The sequence below is a fragment of the Ambystoma mexicanum genome, chromosome 10, assembly GCF_040938575.1.
Source record: "Ambystoma mexicanum isolate Mex_15411 chromosome 10, UKY_AmexF1_1, whole genome shotgun sequence".
Classification (NCBI taxonomy): Eukaryota; Metazoa; Chordata; class Amphibia; order Caudata; family Ambystomatidae; genus Ambystoma; species Ambystoma mexicanum.
The window spans coordinates 1,354,061,943-1,354,085,117 of NC_090932.1; the positions used below are offsets into that span (position 1 = coordinate 1,354,061,943).

The following is a 23,175-nucleotide window of genomic DNA, read 5'->3' on the forward strand; positions in this document are numbered from 1 at the left end:
CTGCATTGTGCAGGTCTGACGCGTTGCTCTGCCCCACTTTCTAACGCACTCAACTGACAATGCATCTATGTGCTGCCACGAAAAAAAATACTTCATCTCACTGAGTCCTTTAGGGACTGTGTTGCTTTGTTGTGCTGCGTCCTTTCATGCGCGCCTTTACTTACCTGAGCCTCAAGCTTAATCAAGTGCAATGCTTAGCGCTGAATAACCATGATAAAAGGTACTTAGCTGCTGCTCGAGCTACAAAGAAAGAGGAAGGACCAGGAAGGACTCGTGAGGTTATGGGGTGTTATCATCACGATTGGTGGATAGTCACATGACACTCCAGAGCATTCAAGTTTTCAAACTTCAAAGAGACAGGTTTTGAGGAAACTGTAGTCCTTTGAGTTTGTTTGTTAAAACTGTATTTGGTTGTGTTTGTGGCTCGAGCTTGTGGAGTAAAGAGTAAGCATATACAAGCCCCCGCATTGTAGATGGGGGCAGGGGTGGCGGTTGCCCCCCCCCCCCCTGCTCTCTCATGGTGCCCTGTGCGCCCCCAGCTGACGCTCTATGATCCCCCACACCCCCGCAACAAAAGCGGCCTCTGCCACTGGATAGTATCGTCTTGTTGTGGGGGGCATGTTTTGTAAACGGGATTATTTACTTGGAGTTTGTAGACTAGAATGTGAGATCGTTGTCAATGTTGACTGTAATTGCAGCGTGTGTTGGTACTGACAGCGGGTTGTAGTCTGTAGTGTTCATGTAGACGGCCGGGTGACAGGCTGCCTTGCGGGGAATGCACGCTGCAAGTAGGGTGTCACAGGTGCGACATGCGCCCACCGCAGCGTCTCTGCCTCGAGGGGTGGGAGGGGCTACGGGCGGGACGCCTCCTCCCAGGGTGATTGGCTGTCTCCTGGTGTCGGGGAAGCCTTTGCTGTGTGCATTCACATGGAGCCGATCGGTGACCTTCCTGGTGCGAGCTCTGGATCCGCGTGCACAGCAGCAGCAGGAGTCCTAGCTGATAAACCAGGTCCTCACCGCAAGTCTAGAACCAACTCCCCTCGGACGATCGCTGCAGACATGGTGAGCGGGACCCAGCTTGAGCCGGAGGACAAGAGCCAGGAGGGAGCCCACCGCCAAGGTAAAACTCCGGGCAAACGCCCTTGGCGGGACAGAGACAGACGTGACTGCGGTATTATGGTAAAGAAGAGCGGGATCCCGGCCCGCTCGCCTCGCGCTAAGGGACACGTGAGCTGACTGTGGGAGCGTGGGGCGCGTTTGCTTTATCTGGCAAGGCAGCTGCTGTCAGCCATACCAGTGTTGTGAAATCGGAGCACCCTGGCACCGGCACTCTGCGGGGCACAGCCAGCGTCGCTCTGAGACACGAAACATGTTTGCGTGACTGCGCACGAGCTCTTTGTAGCACCGCCTGCTCTGTGGCGTGCACTGTGGAGGAGCCCGACGGGGCACCCGCTCTGTAGGGCGTGTGATCAAGCTCTCTGTAAAGCACCCCCCCCCCCTTTAAAGAGAACGTGGTCTCCTTCTGTGGAGGAGTACTGTAGGCTTGCAGCACTAAGTCTTCTTTTTTTTTGGCATGTATCCCATTGGCTCAAAACTTGGATATTTGGGGGTTCCTTCATCCTGATGAAAAATATACTTTCTTTCCCCCAGTCCAGCGTGAGGGAGATTGCGTGGCCCTCAGCCAGGCACATGCACGTTGTTAGTGGGTGACATTTCCCCTCCTATGAAGAATGCCCTGCAGTCAATGGGGCGAAACCATCCACACTCCGAAATGTCCGTTTAGGTGTTTGTTATTCAACTGGGTTGTGTTTTTAGTTATGCTACAGTCACCAGAGAGGCACACTCGAAAATACGTGTTTGCCCAATAAAGGAATTCTCTCAGCAGGAGATCTCATCTTGGTTTTTATTTTCCTTTTAATAAAGGCAAGCTGACTTAAGTTGGCACGGTTGCTAGCCAGCGCTGCCATCTCAGTGTAAAATGTGACATTCAGATGCCAAGAGCCGAGCTTGAATAAGACTCCCTGGTGGAAGGTGGGGCAAAAATGTCGAAACTCCGCATTAAGATGGATGAAGGGTGTTCGGGGTTAAGGAAAAAGAGGCCCCTCTTCCCCAGTAGTTCCCCCTACCAATTACTACCGTCAGCACAAGACGTTACCTGAACGTCTAAACAAACTTACAAAGCGTGTTGACCAGATTTTCCGATTATTTGTATAGTTTAATAGTCTACATGAGCATTGTGCCAGTGCCTCATGGCTGATAATGTTGCCCACTTTCTCTTTGTGATCGCCGCCGTGCTTGCCACTGGAAGATTAGAGCCTCCTCTCTGTTATTCAGACTCTTGCCGTGGGAGCTTCCTAAACCTTGTAACGGCGACCGGCACAGCTGCAGCTGGCTCAGTGTGCATGGGAGTTAGAAGCTTTCACCGACCAGCCACAACACCGTGCCTTGCTGAAAGACGTGATGGCGCTAAACAGCTGACTGGCAAGCAATTTAGGGCCTAGTTAGGTGTATGGGTGAAAAGCACAACCTGTAGGTGAAGACAGCCTGACTCCAACAACCCCGTTCATGCCCCCTCTCCCTCTGGCGGTTGCAGACACGTGTTCCTGTGTACATACGCTTCAAGGTGACCTTTGGTTGGAGGGCTGGCCACCCTTTGCCCAATGTCAGCAGAGGCTGTTAAAACACATACGAAACCCCATGGCTGCCAGACTGGAAACTTACATATTGAAAACAGATCAGGTTAATGGTTTAAAAGGCGTACCCACCAGCAAATCTTTAACGTTACAAAACATTGATCAACACCTATGTAAAGGTTTTTAAAAAAACCTTTTAAAAGTTTTTAAAATGAGAAAAAATGAATAGGCAAGCAGACATTAACGAGAGAAAAGCAGTGTGTATGTTGTGTCCATAATATATCCCTCGTATATACCTCTAGGTGCATACGCATTTCTCAAAATGCTATTGCCAATAACTTCTGGCTTGCTGGATTGATTTGGATAACGTGTTTCACAAAAATTGTCTGGCACAGGCCCCTCCAAACTCGAAATTTTAGCGAAAATTCGAGAAACTGTTTCAAAGCGGTTTTCGGGTTACTCCCTTTAGTTTTCCCATAGTGAAAAAGGTTCCTTCCTGGCACGAAGCATTTCAGGATAAGAAACAAGTTGGGCACAAAGCGTTACAGAGATTCTTTTTTTTCTCTTTGTTACTTTTATTTATCGCACATTGTGCTTTGCAGCAACAGAAATGCAAAACCGCCATCTTGTTTTTTCATATATGTAAACTGATGCGGTAATTTCACCGTAAATGTAAACGAGGACAAAGGCCATGCCCCAAAAAACACTATTCAAAATGTATGCTAAAATACCAAGTGGGTCACTTTGCAAAAAATGTTTATTGCGTGAAGGGGTCACCAACGTTAGTATTTACATGCTGGTATATATTTATTTACTCGCTCCCCTATAATTAAGATTAAACCTATTTCTCATTGAGTTTTCCTAAAATTAATTTGCTAATAGTGGGGGTGGGGGGGGTAGCGTGATGGGGATCCTGCAAGTGAACAGGGATTAGGAGAAGGTCAGGGAGGATGTACACAGAGTGGGGCAGATGGGTGCGGGGCAGAGAAGGAAGCTAGAATACAGGGGTGTACATGAAGAGTGGCAGTGGAGATGGGGAAACCTATGCAAAACAAAGGAGGAGATAACTGGAAGGTTTGGAATGAATCCTAACCCCTGGCATTGTTCTGGGCAACCCTCCAGACCATCGTTCTTCGTCCAGCCAGGCAAGTTACAAAATGGGAAAACCATATGCAAATCAGGCTTGGTCCCGCCTCAAAAGGGGCACTCTAGCCCGATCTGCTTGGTCACATCCCTTCTGCACGAGACCACAAGCAACCCCAGACATGTTTCTGCCTTGTTGGGCCTCATCAGTAAGGAGTAGCTTGGGTCTCTAGGCCCAGCAGGCACGGGACCCACATCTGGGCATACCCGTCCCAATATAAGTGATTTATGCAAAATAAAGTGGAGAGGGTAAGACATTTAAATTGTTAAGCATTTTCCCATTACCGCTGTAATTAACAAATTAAGTATTACCAGGGAATGATCGTATTATGTGACAATAAAATGCTGATGTGCAATTAGAGCACATTCGGTTGTTATGAAAATTCTGACTCCCAAAATACCAAACAAGAGGTGCGGGGGGTGCAGGGGTGTCCGCCCGCAAGCATAGAATGTAATGCAAAGGAAAATAAAGTTTAAAAAAACCCACAGGAAAAAGGGACCCTGCAATGGAAGTCCCTACCCTCTTTAGGAACATGAAACCTCTATTGCAGGGGGACGGGGGAGGCGAGAAGCCGGAGTGCAGGTAGGTCAGCAGAAAGATGGTAAGTAAATATGCAGGGGTTGTGGGTAGGAGGAATGCTGGGCAGTGTGATCACTGTACGCTGCAGTTTTCGGATTCAGTATTTTCGCCTTTGATATTGCGTGGCACGTAGTGCATAGATCCGGGAATAATTACAGTGGTAATGCAAGGCTGCATCCATGTGACTGCGTTATGTTACTTGTGGAATTTCCCTGGGGAAATTACAGTAGAAATAAATGAAATGTTGGGCCAGGGTCAGTGGCACATGCACTTTTAATGGTGTTTGTGTGACGGGACAGCACCCATGGCCAGTGCATCTGGTAATTTAATAAAGGGGGGGAATATGGCCTTGGCCGTAGGCCAAGCCCACTGGCCATGGCGACAGCACACGGCCAAAGAGCTCTGGATCAATTAGGAGAAAAATGTGTGTTATGCCTTGAGGTAAGGGGAAATCTATAAAGTTGGTAAGCTGCCCACTAAAGAAGGAGTTGGTCTCGTTAAAATACCTCAAGGTTAGGGTTCATGTGGCAAAAATTAGGACAGACTTTGTATTTCACTTTGGGCCCTCTCCTTAGTAGTTTCTTGGCTGATGCAGCGCTGCGTTCTTTAAAATCAGAGCTTTCTCAATGTTTTGCTGTCTTTGCCGTACAGAATTTAACAAACTTGTAAGTGGAATCCCTGAGTTGTTGGGTAATGGAATCCCTACGTGATTTTTAAATCATTATGTAGACATCCTTCCCATGGGAAGTGTGTTTTGCACTACCATACTTTTTGGTGTGGCTAATGACTGGATATTTGTACGGAATGCTAGATCAGAGATTAGAGAGAAACGTTTGGGGAGGCCACTAAGTTTCACCACTTAGCAAACCCCGCCCACCTGGTGCCTTCCTGCTTGCTGCGCTTTTCCCTACTTAAGGAGCCCTCCAGCCTCTTTTCCTTTGCAGCTGGGGAGCAGGTCTAAGTGGATCTAGGTCACCTGGCCTAAGCCCCGGGCACCTGGTGCCTTCCTGCTTGCCGCTCCTTTTCACAATTTAGCAAGCCCCGCCCACCTGGTGCCTTCCTGCTTGCTGCTCTTTTCCCTACTTAAGGAGCCATCCAGCCTCTTTTCCTTTGCAGCTTGGGAGCAGGTGTAAGTGGATCTAGGTCACCTGACCTAATCCCCGCCCACCTGGTGCCTTCCTACTTGTCGCTCCTTTTCACCACTTAGCAAGCCCCGCCCACCTGGTACGTTCCTGCTTGCCGCGCTTTTCCCTACTTAAGGTGCCCTCCAGCCTCTCTTCCTTTGCAGCTGGGGAGCAGGTGTAAGTGGATCTAGGTCTCCTGGCCTATGCACCACCCACCTTCTTAGCCCTGCCTCTTCCTTCCTGCTTTTAACTCTTAGATGAAGGGCGTCTCTCGCCCGGGCGTCCAAAGTGAAGGGCAGTCAAAGAAAAAGGCTATTGCTGTTCGGACCAGGAGGATCCAGGGTCCGACCCCCTGCTAAAACAGCAGGTAAGCATGCACCAACATGTGTTTACACCCTCTGTCCCAACAGGCCATCACCCAACCCACCCTCTCTGCCCCCCCCCCCCCCTGTTGTTCCCTTGTGCACACAGGAGTCTGTCCTGATACATTCTGGTTTCACCATCACCGTCTAGTGGCCAATGCTGGATTTTACTTTTATGGACTTCATTGATTCACGGTGCGTCACCCTTTCTCAACTCTCATGCTGGACTTCCTTTGCATCTTGTAGTCATGGTGGCCTTGAATCATGCTGTTCCATCTTTATCTTGTATCCTGGCTTGCAACATTATGTGTTACTACTTAAGTCTGCAATTGTATTCGCTCTCCTCTCTTGCTTCTCCACTCTTTTTGACTGCTTACTCTGTTATCTCCTCCCCTCTCCCTTTTCCTATCTCCTCCCCTTACTTTCTTCTATGCACTTACTCTATCAGAATTGTCCCTGGACCTACTATGATGGCAACCTCATCTGTCGCTCCCCTATCCCTACAGCACTATCTGAAACATTGTCAGGCCTAGTACGATAGTCACTTGTTTTGTTCCTCCCCTCCCTTTCTGCACCCCTTTCCCTCACCTTTTTGTTTTCCTCCTCTACCAGAAATGTCGTCGGGCCTAGTACGGTAGTCGCCTGTCTGTTTCCATTTCCTTCCCGCCCCCCTCTCCCTTCCTTATCTATGTCTTAGCACTTGCATTATCTGAAATGTCGTCAGGCCGAGTACGATAGTTAATTTCACATCCTTACTGTTCATGGCCTGTAAGAATGTCGTATTTTTCCCTTGTTCCCTTCCTTGCCTTGAAGCGCTTTGAAACACATTGTGTATAGGCGCTATATAAATAAACTATCATATCATACACCAGTGCAAGTCCTCTACGATAAACAATCTACAGGTATGTTTCTCGCAGCTGGTAGGCTGGCATTGCAAGAATGGCAATAACATGGGATCAGAAACGATTGGGCGACAGTGTTATTTCTCTAACTCCCCTGTGATGCAATTACTCCTTCAGGTAACTATGTTGTGCACTGTACTGTAGGAAGTGGGAGAACTTGGGGATATTGAAGACCCTACATTTTGTCAAGGATGCCCTCATAAAATTCTTTGTGCTACTACAGCAGAAATTCCACATGGGAATGGAACAGTTTTATCAGTACCTACGGTTCAGGCATGCCCTTCTCTGCCAGTTGAAAAGAGACTATGAGCCCTGGTAGTCTCCCCTTTGTTAAGGTGGCGATGCAAGCCGAGATTCCTGATAAGCCCAATTCAACATTATTTATTTATCTATTTAATATGTATCTAGTCAATAAATACTTTACATATGAACACATAACAGATCACTTCACATTATCCATAGTAAAAACAATAGCTAAAAATTAATAAAACCAGATGCACATAATGGATACAAATAAGATCCTAACCCTTTAAAATTCCTTCAGATATATTTTTAGGAATATTTAAACACAATTAAAAAAAAAATGACATCATTACAATAAATGTCGTTCCCTGATAAAAGATTCTTCCACATTTGTTTGATATTAGTCTGATCATAGCCAAATATTGTACGCTTTTATGAAGTGCATCTTAGGTACACTAGGCTTTCGCATTTGCATATTATGTGCAGTTTCGATTTCTAATATACTGCAAAGTCTACACCATCTAGTACATCAAGGGATGCCTCATTTTCCTGCTAAGATTTCCAAAGTATCAGCAATGTTGAACGTAAACAATAAATAGTACCTAATGCAATTCTTATTTGGGAAAGCATATAAATACTTGGGGGGGGGGGGGGGGAGGATTCAGCACGAATCATCCAGTAGTTAATAAACTTATCATTGTTCACATTTGTTGCAAGCTTAATTAAGTCTTTTTTTTTTTTTACCAGCCTCATGTATTGCCATTTTTAACAGGCGCTTGGTTCTCGGGACTGAGTACGTCAACCACATTGATTCATTCTCTTTTGACCATTCTATGTGTGTATGTATTCTTGAGGTGCGATAGGGTGTTTAGTACTTCACTTTTCTCAATAGTTTCAAAGATTCGCATTAACTCCACTATCATAGTTGCATTATCTAAAACATACAACTTGGTATATAACATGGCTGTTTTATATTTTAAGATATCCATAATACACATCACGTTGCATTCTAATTTGATGTATTCAGTGTAGAGAGATTTGGGTAATCTAAGTAACATTTCTGCACCATATGGTAAACGTGGAGTAACTTTTGCAGATTACAACATCAGTGTGGTGTTCAGGGAATATTCAACATTATATAATGCCATTGTTACTAATACTACAGACTAGCGCTGCGCAAAAATTCTGCCCGCAAAGCAAATTCGCACAAGTTTCCGCTTCTGCACGATCACAATTGCCAAGCAGAATATTTCAACCATCAAAGTTTTGCGCAGGTTCACGTGAGTTTTCCGTGCCATTGCCCGATTCCGACAGCGTTCTCACATTTCACCCGCGTGAACCAGCCTGCGGCGCGACGAAACGTTCCACGGTATGACAAACCGCTTTGGTCTCACAAAATGTGCGTCCTGCGTGGTAGAAACCAAAATGGACTGATGGGCGTCAAATGGAATCGTACGAAATAGGCGAGGTACATGAAATTCGGTGCACGCACAGACTTGGGTGAGTTTTGCTGTAAGGGCATAAGGGAAGTGACACACGACAGCAAATATTTCACGACCCGCCCGATTAGTGCAGACATTTTGGGTGAATCCATGGCGTGGCGGAACGGCGCAGATGAGCGATCGGTTCGGAATCTGAGAGAGTATTGTTTTTTTTTTTTCTGCCGCTGGCAGAGCAGAATCTAGCAATTTCACCCAGCACTACTATAGACCCCTTTGGGAAAGCTGAGGGAGGAAAGGTTAGCAGACTTCAACATTTGAGGGCAAGTACTGGATGGCAGCACTTTTATGTCCCTAAAGAAATAGCGATTAGCGCAAGGCTGCTCGATACAATTTTGAAATAGAGTATTAATCCGTGTATAAACTAGTGAGGATGGGACAGAAAGAAGATGCATGCTGTGTCAGATTGAATGTTCATAGTGGCACCTTCTTGAATTTGATCTGGTCCTGTCCCTTACTTCAGGTATGTTTGGCTGAGACCGGATACTTGGCTGTCATCGAGACATGGACCTGCTTGTGGTGTGAAGTGAAATGCCATGTTCTAGACATGAGAAGCTGTTTGTTGGCATGACCGTGATCACCACAAAAAGGGACACCACAACGGGAGGGCCTCACAGTATCCAAAGTATTTCACTAGAAAGTTGAACTAGATGGAGCAATGGAGTTTGGAAAATCGGTCTACAAGCAGAGAGGGTGCCCTTGCAAATTATTTTTAACATGGTGGGGGGGGGGTGACTGACAGATTAACAATCCTTCTGATATTCTCACATAAGCAATTGAAGGTGGAAATTAATTTTGCCACTGTAAGAGGTAGGTTTTGGAAGTGCAGTGGGCAGTTTTGGTTTCTGGTTGATATGAAGAGTGGGGGCGGAGCTCATGGTTTCTGTATTGAAATAACTGATGAGCGGCCAATATATACTGTGCGTGTATATGCTATACTTTGTCAATAACATTATTACGCTAGCAAAGCCATTTGTTTGCAAGCTTTCATGGACTTGACCACTTCTTCAGGCAGGGATTCAATAAAAACTTTGAAAAGCATTACAACTTAAATGGCCACTCCTGGGATTCCATTTTTCCTGATCTGTTCCTGTGCATGTACCTGATTGGTCCTTTTGCACATCATTCGATGTTGAACCCTCCATTCCCACACATTGCAGTCTTAAAGGTTTGAATGGCACTATGCGTTAAGTGGGGTAGGGATCAGTGGAACTAAAGGGAAGGGGGTACAATGGGGAGAAAAAAAAAACAGTCCGACCTATTAGTGTTTCAGGAAGAACAGAGGGAATATGATATTGTCGTGTTATAAAGTCTTTGAGCATCTTGTTCACTGTCCCATTGTCTAGTCCCTGGTATGGATGTGCCACAATCCAGCCTTTAAAAGGTTTCCACAATGACCAAAACCTCTTGATAGTTATTGCATTTCTAGAGTTGTACAAAGTCTACTTGTATGTGGACAAATGGACCAAGTTTTCAGATGTTCTGCCTGGCAAATGATGCACTGTTTCCAATTATCTTGTGCAAAGACGGGAACATCTGGGGTATACCAGGCTTGGCCTAACATGGCCATCAAACCCCCTTTCCTACATGAAATTTTGTATAAAGGAAAGAATGCAATCCAAATGTCCGGGTAGGACAAAAGTATGTTTGGTGCGACAAGGCGATGTTCATCTCGCCAAAGGTTGTCAGAGCGCAGACGACAATCCCTTCTTCACTTTGAGTCATTTTCTGATCCTGGAGCAGCATCCTGTGCATGAGCTAGTTCCTCTAGTGTGTTAAAGGTAGGAATCTGTGTTGAACTCTTCATTATTAAAACTTATTTGTCCTGAGAGATGGGGTGGGGGTGGCAGTGGAGGACCATCTGCTAACGCGTTCATTCTTGGATAGCAGAATCAGACCGTTTTGTCTTATGTTCTCCGTTTCATACCCCCAAGGGTACAGCACAACTAATGCCAAAAGGCAACTTGGCACTACAAGACATAAGCAGGACTACATTAGCGTCACAACAGCTCTCAGAAAAGCAACGTTTTGAATAGACGACAAAACTGCAAATACGTCACAGTGGACCTGAGTGCAATAGGCAGCGCATTACACAGTTTGGCAGCTGCCACCAAAAAAGCAGCAGCCAGCAATTCTAACGTATCGAACTATGGGCACCAAAATAAGAAATCTATCTTCAGTACAGAGAGCGACACGGTATATATCGACAGAACTTTTGTTGCAGATATTCAGGCCCTACAGCATGAAAAGCACGATGATCTAAGCACATGGATGTAAAGTGTACCCGCTTGGCCACAGGAAGCCAATGAAGAGCACAGAGAACCAGAGAAATATGATCCCTAAAAGGAGTTTAATGGCCAAGTGTGCCACAGCGTTCTGCAGAAACAGGGGTTGTGCCATATACAAGGAGTTGGAATAGTCGGTCCTACTAAGGACCAAAGATGCAACAACTGGGATAGGAAGGTGCTGGGGAACGAACTGCAGTACCTTTTTTTTTTTTTTTTTTCTTTTTTTTTTTTTTTTTTTTTTTTTTTTTTTATTAAAGAATCTTCAACTGGAAATCGCCGACCTGACGGACTGCCCCAATCTGAGTAGCCATAGACATGGACGCCGAAAATGTGACGCCTAGATAACTAACAGCTGCAACAGGGAGAGGAAAGGGTCCAATTGACAATGGCCAAAAGGAGGGAGTCCAGAAAGTAGATGGAGACACAGAGCCAAACACCATGTCCTCAGATTTACCTCCATTAAATTTGAGCCAGTTGCTACCCATTTATCTTTCCACGGCCTCCGAACAGTCCTTTAACTGAGATGGGAGGGGTGAAGCAGATCAAGACTAACTATGATCTGCGTATGAATAACATCTAAACCCATGGGTGCGAATAAGAACAGCAAGCTGTTGGATATAAATATTGAACAGTGTTGGAGAAAGGGCAGTGCCCTGAGGAACAGAGGGAGAGCAGAAGGGACGAAGAGACAGAGTGGGAACGATCAGAAAGAAATTAACTAAGCCAAGATGGAACTGTAACCGAGATCCCAGCTGCCGAGAGTTGACTCAGGAGGATGGAGTGGGCCACGGTTTCAAAAGCGGCATACAAATCTAAAAGAATCCGCGCTGTTACTCCACCCTGATCAGAGGTAAGTGTCAGATCATCCAACACTGACACCAATAATGTCTCTCTGCCTCGTCCTGGCCGGAACCCTGACTGTAAGGCATCAAAAAGACCTGTTTGATCACAACCTCCCTAACCGGGGTGTAGCCAGCAACTCCAGCGGCTTCATGGAAAAAAAGAAAGGAGTGATAACATGTGCTGGTGTTGGGGGGGATCAAGGGAAGGCTTCTTAAGTAACAGAATCACCAGGGCATGTTTCATATCAGAAGGAATCTCATCTGTAGAGTAGGATAGGTAGATGGCCGACACAACATTAGTCACCATGCCTTGCAAGACAATAGACAGAGCATGTTTACTTTACAGAAAACCTTAAACGTTCCCACCCATTGGGCCATTATAGGTCAGGACCACATGACCTGATCAAAATCTCTCAGAAGGGAAGCCTGAGTATTATAATACGGAGGAGCCCCCCCCCTCCACTGTCTATTTCGTAAACATGGGCGGATAAGTCATTCATCGGCTCAAATCCCCCTTACATATGCCAACTGGACATTTCTTTCTAGAATGCTCCTGCAAATGACTGTCGGCATCGCTATCTTTCCTCTCTCTGTGCTCGTCTCTTTCCATGATTTCATCCTTGATTCCATGTCGTTCTACATCCTGTCACCCCAAGGTGACTCTCCATGCACAAAACTCCTTTCAATAATGTTCTAGCGCCATTCATATAATACGGATGAACCACAATAAATGAAAGAACACAGAAAATACGATTGTGTGTATCAGAATCACTTCCCATGCTAGAGTGTATGCGCAGGGTGAAGGAAAAGCTTAGTGTGGCATATAAAAGGAAATATCAAATACTTTGAAAGCAGGATAATCCCATGATGAGCATAGTACAAGTAAAATAAATATTCTCCCACACGGCTTATTTTCCTTGTACTATGCTTGTCATGGGATTATCCTGCTGTGAATTGAACGCCAGTGCAGACCGGAGTCCTCTTGTGCTACCCCCATGCGTTGGAGAACTCTCTGTACATCCTAGACTAGAATTTGCAATCTCTGGGATGCCCTTGTGCGGATATTTCTGCAACATCTCTTAGCAGCTCGCATTGGGCAGCTATCCCGGAAAGCCAAGGGTCACACCATCTCTTAGGACCCCTTCCTCCTTCCCTTTTGTGGTCATTTCCTGTGCGCCTTCTCTCCTATTCCTGCGTTCGCCAAGGTGGCTGGGAAGCCGAGGCGACGTACATCCTATTGTATAATTCTAACAGTACTCTAACCCTTTGCATCCAGCCGATCTCATATCTCAATATTAGGGGCATTGCTTAACCCACTTCACAAACTCTTTCCTTGGTAGCCAGCTTTCCGACGGTCAGTTTAAATCAAATGATATTTGCATGCAGGGTACCACCAACGTTTGCACTTGTATATTGTTGGCCCTGCATGCAATTTTCAATAGGCGTGGGGGAGACGAAAAGAGTAAAAGTGAAGTGAGCTCACTTTTAATACTTTAATTATCAGTTCCATGAAATAGTTAACCCCACCTGAAAATACGCTTGCCAATAGAATTTGACTGGTTTTGCCCAGGTGCAAAAAACCAAGCGGTTGCCATTTGATTGCATTTGTTTCACCCCCGCATGAAATTGCATTGCTTGTGCTGCTCTCCTCCTTAATTTATTGGAAGCCTAATAACTATGGATCCGCTTCAATCGGGAGATAGTGTCCCCGTGAAGACAAACTGCACAGATTTTGTTATAATAAGTCTGCCATTTAAAACCTAGTCAGCAGAATATTACATTAAATTGATTTGCATAAAAAATATTTGATTCGATTTTAAAATAGGTTTTCTGATTTGAACCAAATGAACGAATACAATTGTAAAAGTGTTAATTAATGAGCAATTCTTTGTGTTTTATAATTGTTAATCTACGTTTGTTTATTCTCTTCAGACATTCCATCTCAAATTATGTCAACTGACATAATTGACCATCCCTGAGTAATGAATGCCTGGTCATTAAAAATGTAAGATACAGACCGAAGGCAGGAGAACGTGTGTGTGTGTGTATGTATATATATATATATATATATATATATTGGCTAGGAGGAGATTGTGTACATGTAGGAAGGCACAAGTGATATAAACATTGATGTAAATAGAAACTACTCTGCTTAAATCATACATTGTGGGCGATTTATTGTTTACATTAAGAATGTTTTGCTTAAAACTGTCTTCAGCTGATATCTTTTTGTTTGTTGCATTACGTCTGTTTAATCTGAAAGTATTTCATGTCCTAAAATGTTTAGTGCTCATAACAGCTGCAAACAAAAAAATGTGTGGCCTGAACTTTCTGGATGTCATTTTTTTTTTCTGAAACAAATCTCCCTGTTTTGGGACTGGTGCGCGAAATGCTTAACGAAGGGAGACGTAGTACCGTCCCATAGGTGCTTTCCCATGTACAGCTCTTCAAAATGGGCCATATCGAAATGTGCCAAATTCAGGTCCCCTCCTGCTCTCACTACAGCCAGGATCTATTTAAAAACTAAAAAGTGTACCCTCGTCAATGCATCAGGGAGTAGGTTCCTCTGGACTTGGGCAGAGAAGTACGCTTTGTGGATTCTGTTCAGGACTAGTTGTTCGTTATCTCCCAGGCCTAGCGAGTGGCCAAAGAGTGCTTGCACATACTCCTCCAGCTCTTGGTCCTTCACCCGGAGAGGGATCCCCTGGATGCACACGTTATTACGTCAGGAGAGGTTTTCTATGCATAGTTGGCATGGCTGGCATGGCCTTTGTCTCTCTGCTTCGGCTAGTCAGGGGTCTTGACCATTCCTGCACCTGCTGGGGCGTAGTTGCTCATCACTGGCCACCTGCTTCCACTCCGGACCAAATTACGAAGCTACCTCACGGGACTCGAATGATTGGGACTGTTCTTCTTGTTTCATTTTCAGACTTGCTTTGTAGTAACTACTTTTTGTCTTCTTTTTAAGACGGTAGTCTGTAAGCCTCTTTGGTCAGGAGCAGTTCTCTTTGTGTCCGGTTTTATGGTCATTCTTGGACCCCTGTGAGGTCAATTCCTGTATTATTTCTTCTCTGCAATGTTTCTAAGGAGCTCCCCTGTCCGTATTGTGCACTAGCCTTTCATAATATGATGTAACCAACTAGAGGTTGGTTAAAACTGTTTTTTCCCATGCCTTCAGCATCAGCAGGCCTCCAAATTGGCACTCGCCAATAGCCATTGGCTAGTGATTATTTGGTGAGTACGAAATGGTGTGCTATGTGTATGTGGAGAACGTATGGGGCCTGGGACTTTTTATGCCTGACTCGTAGCTTGCAACTTGAAATTGTTACCCTTGGTTTCAGAACGGTTACTGAAAACCATGGGATATTTCAGGGAAGGAGTTCATTTCATCAAACGGCAGACATTTTCAATGGTTTGCTATATTAAATATGGTGCAATGTTAGGTCTATGGCAAAATGTCTTTTCCTTGTAGAAAATAGTGTTTGCTCCAGAGAAGACTTCTTTGCAGTTATAATTGTTGTGGGCATCAGGCCTGGATTTAAGACATTCAGATTTCATGTCTGCCCCAGTGCGAGATTCGAGCAAATGTGTTGTCGGTTCACTTTATCCAGCATTGTATCTTTCATAGATTTACATGCTGTGAATATTCCCAGTCGTCGGGCTGGGAATCCTCTGTTAACCCTTTTTCCATAGTAATAAAAAGAAAAAGTGCCTATTATCTAGCAGCTTACCCTCCTTATGGGTGCTTTTGGTCCCAACCAATAGGACATCGAGTATGTAGCCTCTCTTCTGATTCAAACTGCATGTCTTGCTGGAAAAAGTCCTCGTGTTTTTCTCCTCAGAGAGATGTTCAAAACCCATTGGATTAGCATTCTTTCTTCAGAAGAATCTTCTGGAAAAGAACATCTACTGCTTGCCACAGATAAGTTCTGGCGGGTGTTAAGGGATGGGAAGAAGTCCTTGTTCAGGACCTGCTCCACATGCACCAAAAAAATGTTGTTGAGGGTAATGGACATGCTGATCTGTATTTACTGCCTGTACCCATATCACCTCACTGAGAGTGCACCATTTGTCAGGCACCCAGGACCAAAACGCTGCAAGGCAGGCGGAGATGACTTGTACGAGACTGAATGTGATAAATTATCCCCCCATCAGAAGCAGAGTCATCAAGAAGTCTGGCAGTGTCCAAACGTCCAGAAAAAAGGGTCCCTGCACCAAAAAAGGAAAGGTCTAAGGAAAGGCCGACCAAAAGACCTAGGCTACAGGTGTAAAAAGGCCTTGGTGTGCCATCTACCAGCCTGGCCTCAAAGTCACAGACCACGGACAACGTTAACTGCTGCGGGTACAGCAACCCTGCTGGCACCGGTGAAGGAAATTGCAACAAAACCATCAGCACCCTCGTCCACGACTCAGTTTGATGAAGCAAGCATTGTCGACGATGTTGCAGTTGACGACGGCACAGTCATCAATGGGAAAGTCGAAATGCTTGGTGGCAAAATGCTTGTCGACGGTGAAATCGACAGCGGGAACGGAACACCGCAGCCGTCCTCGACTGGGAAGTCATCAGCCGCAACGATAACCATAACCGCAAAGCAGAAAGCGGCAGTTCAACGCGAATCACACCTCCGCTCACACAAGGAATCCATCTAGGGATCCAAGGAATTTTCCACAGCCATACTGGCATCATCATCAACAATTACTTGGGTACATTGTACACTGCCTGTAGCACCCCAACGTGGAGCCCCCGCGCAAACACGGCAACCAACACTACTGTAGACCAATATAGAAAGAATTCATCCTGTCACTTAACCAGTTTCTCCAATTATGTACTTGCATGTCATATCTGAAGACATTTTGCAGTACGAGATAGATTTGGAGTTTGGAGCACTACAAAGGGAGTCCCCAGTTTTTTCAGACTCTGATTCCATCCTAATGGAAGAAACATTGTGCAGACCATTCCGGCCTCCCGCAGCAGGTGCGAGAGCCGCCTAGGCCAACACCGGTTCCAGCCCTTCCTACACATCCACAGGAACTGCTACTTAATCCTTGCAAACGCCTGCTCTCCCAATTAGACGCAAGACGGCCTGCCGCTTGGCAGGTCCCAGCTCCATCAGTCCCTGGACAGCCAAGGGAAGTGATATCTCCAAGAAGCCTGGCTTCGCCCACAAGATCAATGCCTTGGTTGCCGGAAGGTGTCTCACCTCCCTGCAAAGCAGCAACAAAACGAAAGCCCTGGTCTCCTACCACCTCCAAAACACCCTAGGGGATCCCTCTCTCCACAGCATCATGTCCTTCATCAGGAAGACAGTAGTTAAATGCATGCAACCATCTTCAACGCAAGAGTTGACCACATGGCTCTCCTTTACACCACAGGCAAAGAAGCAAGAGGAAGGTGAAATCACCAGTACGTACCAGGATCCACAGGATACAACATCCACCGGTACCACAGGGTTTCCACCCAGGGATGACCAGTGGGATACCAATTACCCTCCATACTAAGTGCCCAGACAATTACTGCCAGACAAGATTGGGGCTTTCCACTCAATGATGAATTTGGTCTTACACCATTGGATGAGGAAAAAGAGTGTTTTCTCTTTGATCACATGAACAAGAGATGGAAGTTTGTAGTGGCCATTCCTTGCCTGAAGAAAAGCATAGCGAAGCCATTGCTATTCTAAAGAAGGGTGAGGAAGTCTCAAATTATAACCTAATATTGCTGTTGATTTGGCCAAAACAGGTTTTAAACAGATATGCAATGGAGTGGTGCTACATAGGCAAGGCTGGCTGTGTTGCACGCAGTGCAGCATAGAGTCATTGAAATGCCTTTCGAAGGTGACGCTCGGTTTGGCCCCAAGATTAACAAGGTGTTGAAAGCCGAGACTGGCACAGTTCAGTCGCTAACAGCATTGCAGGGTAGAACAACATTTCATCCCTCCAGGGGAGCATCAGGAAGGACCAGCTCCTCTTCCTCCGCGAATAACAGAGGCTCCAGAATGTACAGTAAAACCATGTACGACTGTCAGGGCTACTAAAGAAATGTACGGGGCTACCAGTGCCAAAAGAATACAGGCAGCTGCAACGCCGAAGAGGATCCTCTGACTCCGAAAGAGCTAGAGCCAAAGTCTCAAGCGTGAATGCAACAGCGAGGAAAGGTGGCACGCCATATCCATCAGTGGTGCAACATAACATATGAATGGGTACTACAAGTCATTCAGCAGGGGCACCTGCTAGAAGCAGCCACCAAATATCCCTTAATTGAAATGTTCAACACTACACCTCAGGGTGCTCAGGTTTGAAGTGAAGCAACTGCTGTCAAAAAAAATAAAGGGTGCCAAAGCATCTTCAGGGCAAGGAAGTTTACTCCCGGTACTTTGTTGTAAAAAAGCAGATTGAAAAGGCACGCCCCTTACTAGACCTGTGCAAATTAAACAAATTCATGCGATGGTAACGCTGCAGCATATCATACGAGTGGTACAGCTGCACGACTACCTGGCGTCCCTGCACTTAAGACACATAATTCCATATCCCAATGCATCAGAAACACTGGAAGTACCTGCTTTTTGCAGTAGGCAACCAGCACCACTAGTTCAAGGTGCTCCCACCAGGTTGAAGTCGGCACCTTGAACGTTCACCAAATGCCTAGTGCCAGTTGCTGCAGTCCTCAGATAGAAAGGCCATCATGTGTAGCCATATTTAGACATTGGCTGGTACGGGCACCAAGCATCACAGGAGGGCAGCAGTCCATTTCAGAGAAACAGTGCTTACTCCAGCATCTCAGTTTCGAGTGCCTGCTCCCTCTGACTCTATTGGTTCCTGCCGGCCATCTCTCATCACTGGACCTGTGACCACCTTGGTGCCATCCTGTACCTACTCTTGTTACTATCCTCTCCCCATACCACACTTTGGTCCCTCATTGCACACTGCCCCCTTTCTGTATCGGCCACACTGGTCTTTACCCCCCTCCATTCCTAACTCCTACAACTACGACCCTTCTCTACTCGTCCTTTCTCTGAGTCTTTTAGTATGTGATCTTCCACAACTCCTTTCCACCTCCCTCTTCTCCCTTCCACCTTCTCCTTTCCCTCCTTCTCTCCTCTTTCCTCCTAACGCCTACTCCTCTTCATTATCCTCAGCCCCACTCCTCCAGTCACGCTCCTTCATTCTCTCACCACCCTAACCTTCTTTACCCCCCTACTGCCAGCCACTCTGCCCTCATAAACACTGCTCTCCGGAACGCCAGATCCATCTGTAATAAAACCACAGCTATTCTTGACTTATTCTTTCGCCTTAACCTTCATTTCCTCTGCCTAACTGAAACCTGGATTTCCCCCCTCATAACACTTCTGTCCCCGCCTCCCTAACAGCCTCCTCTTCCTCCTTCATTCACACCCCCCCGCTCCTCTGGCTGTGGTGGAGGCGTTGGATTCCTCTACCACCCCAAATACATCTCCTCCTCTTCCTCTCCCACTCTCCCTTCTTTACCTTCCTTCGAATTCCTCTACAAGTCTTTTTCCTCTCCCACCCTATTTCCTTCCTGATCATCTATCGTCCACCTGGCCAGTCTCTCTTCCTTCTATGAAGACCTTGATATCATCTCTTCTCACTCATCTCTCCCTTCCCCTCTCCTCTATCAGTACTTGGCGACTTTAATATTCATCTTCCTTCTACCCCTCAATCTTCTCCGCTCTTCTCCATCCTTGACTCTTACCTCCTCTCCCCCCTCCCTTCATCCCCTACTCACTCCTCTGGCTCCACTCTTGGCCTCATCTTCAATTCTTCCTATCCCTCTTCCCCTTTCTCCTCCTGTTTATCTCTCTGACCATGCCTTACTCTCATTCTCCCTTTCTCCTCTTTCACAATCCCCTACTGCTAATCCCTCCCCTCCAATCTACTCACGTCATGACTTTCGTGACTTCGACGCTACCCTCTTTTTCGACACTTGCTCTTCTTCTCTTCCATCTCTCCAAAACTTTGCTTTATTCTCTGCGGACAATGCTCTATCCTCCCTTTCCTCCTCTATCTCCACTGCCCTTGATCAACTTTATCCCCTTTCTCTCTTCCGTCCAACCCGGAAGCCTTCTCAACCCTGGCTTACTTCCCATCTCCTCTCTATGTGGCGCCTTCTCCGACGGCTGGAGAGACTCTGGATCAAAACTTCCTCGCTTTCTAATCAAACCTCTTACATCTCTTACCACGCACTATACAACTCTTGTCTTGCTGCAGCCAAATTCTCCTACTACCCTAACCTTCTCCAGTCTCAAGCCTCCCACCCTCGTTGCATTTTTCAAACTCTCTCTCGTCTTCTCTCTCCTCCTACTCCTGATCCCTCATCCAACTCCACACCTTCTCCCTCTGACTTTGCTAACTTCTCCTCCTCCTCAAATCCTCACTCTCCGGCAAAAAATCAACTCCCTCTCTGACTCCCCCTCTCCTCTTCCTTCCTCTCCTCCCTCTTCCTTCATGTCCATCTTCTCACCTGTTTCCCCTTCAGAAGTCTCCTCCCTTCTATCCAAAGCCCACCCCACGTCTGCCACTTTTGACCCTCTCCCCTCCGTTCTTATCCCCAAGATCTACCCTCTTCTTATCCCTTACCTTACCACTTTCTTCAACACCTGCCTCTCCTCATCAACCTTTCCCTCTGCTTTCAAACATGCTACGATTATTACTATTCTAAAGAAACCCTCTGCCGACCCACTCATCACTGCTAACTACAGACCTATCTCTCTTCTACCAATCCTTTCTAAGCTTCTTGAGCGCCTTACCTACTCTCAGCTCTCATCCTTTGTCACTATTTCCTCTCTCCTTCCTCCCTTCCAATCTGGCTTCCGTCCCAAACATTCCACAGAAACTGCTCTCACCTCTATCCTTAACTCCCTCCTCTCTGCTCGACATGCCAAGCAATCCTTTATCCTTATTCTACTTGATCTTTCTGCAGCTTTTGACACTGTCGATCATCCACTCCTGCTCCACACCCTTTCCTCCTTCGGGTTTAAAGGCCCTGTTCTAAAATGGCTATCCTCTTACCTCTCCTCCCGTTCCTTTGCTGTATCATGGGGCGGCCAGACCTCTCCTTCCTTCCCTCTTATTTACGGTGTTCCTCAAGGTTCTGTACTTGGTTCTCTCTTTACACCTCCTTCATTGCCCCTGTTATCTCCTCGTTTGGCATCTCCCACCATTTCTCTGCTGACGATACTCCACTCTTTCTCTTTCTCAACTGACCTTCACCTTAAACTCTCCTCCTGCCTCACTGCTATCAAGGACTTGATGTCCTCCCGATTTCTCTCTTAACACCGATAAAACTGAAGCCCTTTTCTTCCCCTCTAATTCTCTTCCCCCCCCTCCCTCTCCACCTCCTTACATTCGCTTTCCTCCCTCCAATCTCCCTATCTCTCCCCAAGCTCGTAATATAGGCATTCTCTTTGACTCCTCTCTCACCTTCTCCCAACACATTTCACTCACCTCTCGCACCTGCCGATACCACCTCTACAATATTCGCAAAATCCGTCCCTCCCTCACATTCCACGCTACCAAACTCCTAATTTCCTCTCTCATCTTTTCCCGCCTCTTCTATTGCTCTTCCCTACTCTTTGGACTTCCCGCATCTCATCTTGCCCCTCTTAAATCCATCTGCCACTCTGCTGTTCGTACCCTTTGTCTCCTTACCTCCCGTGACTCCATCTCTTCCTCGCTCTCTTACCTTGGTTGGTTACCATTTCACTTACAGCTAAAATGTTACTTTCTCTGCCTTGTCTTCAAATCCCTCCATGGTCCTTCTCCTTATCTCTCCTCCCTTTTCTCCTTCTACTCCCCCTCCAGTTCCCTTTGTTCCGCTGACCATTTCCTTCTCACTGTACCTCCATCCCCCTGCGCTTCCTCCCATTTCCGCTCCTTCCAACTCCTTGCACCTCTGCACTGGAACTCACTCCCTCTCACAATCCGCTCTACCACGACCCTCACCTCATTTGCACTTCCCTTAAATCCCTCCTTGAAAACCCCCTCTCCCTTCCCTCTGATTTTCACTCTCCCCTCTCCTGCTCCTCTCTCTCCCTTCCATCTCCCACGTCCAACTCATCTCCACCCCCACCACACCTAATCCCACTCCCCTTTCCCCCCACCTTCAGTTAATTGCTCTTTGCACTGTTTTATCAAATGATTCATGATGTAATTTTGCTCCCACTGTTATCTTGTCGTTATCTTTTATGTTGTTGTTCCACTGTACAGCGCCTTGGTGTAAAGCGCTCTATAAATCAATCAATCTCTGCTTTGCAATAAACTTCAAGAGGTCTTCATTGCAGCAATCCAAAGAAGCTTGTATTTGTTGGAGCACACTTCTCTATGGCCGAAGCTCTAGTCAAACCCTCCTAAGACCGAGTGAAAATGCTCACATTGCTGGTACCCGCCTTCAAGCCCGGAAGACTGATGTCATTTAGGAAGTGCATAGGGCTGCTGGGGACCATGCCCTGTTCAATTCCTCTCATCCCACAATGCAGGCTACACATGAGGCCCTTGCAGGAGTTTGTCGTTAACAACTGGTCCCAAATCACAGGATCCTGGGAAGACTGAATGCAAATCATGCCTTGGCTCGACACATTAAACATAACCATAGGTTGCCCATTCCAGGAACCAGTACCACACAATACTCTGGTGACCGATGCCTTGCTATCTGGCTGGTGACCACGTCAAAGGACAGCAGACAACTGACAAAACTACCGTGCACATAAATGTCCTGGAGCTCAGGGCAGTCTGATGGGCTCTCAAATCGTTTCTGCCAGTACTCCAGAAACTCCATAGTCCGAATCCTCACTGACTACAATTTAACCATGGTGTATCCATAACCATAACCCGTTCCTCCAAAAACGGGGAGGAACAGGGTTGCCTACCATGTCCTAAAAGGTGCTGCAGATATGGTGCTGACCCATCCCCAGCAAGATTATGCTGTAAGAGGTTCACCTCCCAGGGCTTCACAATTCGGTGGCGTATGGCCTCAGCAGGGCGGCCACTCGATGCCATGAGTTGGAGCTAAACGGCCAACTCCACTGGATGTCATCCGTCCAGGGACCTGTTTGCAACCATACAAAATGCACACAGTTTACGAGCAGAATACAGCAGCAAGGGATGATGGTAGATGCCCTCTCCTTTCCATGGACTAAGCCTATGCCTTCCCACTGATACCGGACATTCGTAAAACAATCCAAATGATACAGGCGTATCCCTGCACGGTAATCCTAATGGCACCCAACTGGCTGCGCCAAATGTGGTATTCAGACCTCCTGCAACTGTCCCAATGTCACCCAATTCATCTGGCGATCTACAGTCACTCAAATTGACAGCGTGACTCCTGACCTTGCAGAATTTGGCCCTTTGACCAAATCGCAAGAGTATACGAACACCCTTCTAACTGCAAGGGCACCATCCATCAATCGCTGACTGGAGCAAGTGGAGAACATTCTACCGCTGGTGTGCACAGCAGGCCCATAAACAACCTCTCAGCACGCCCAGAAAATATCCTGCCGTATCTTGTATCATTAGCAGAAGGAAACCTCATCCATACGTCAATCA

The 23,175-nt window shown here is 46.4% G+C and overlaps 1 protein-coding gene across 1 annotated transcript in view; it reads left to right on the top strand.

Annotated features, from left to right (window-relative positions):
- Positions 1–730: 730 nt before the first annotated feature.
- The window catches only part of LOC138492324 (clustered mitochondria protein homolog), a 1,100,229-nt gene continuing 1,077,784 nt past the window's right edge, over positions 731–23,175 (top strand). The window contains exon 1 of the mRNA XM_069619372.1: positions 731–1,120. Coding sequence (XP_069475473.1) covers positions 928–1,120 — 193 coding nt within the window. The 5' untranslated portion in view covers positions 731–927. The remainder of the gene's footprint in view (positions 1,121–23,175) is intronic.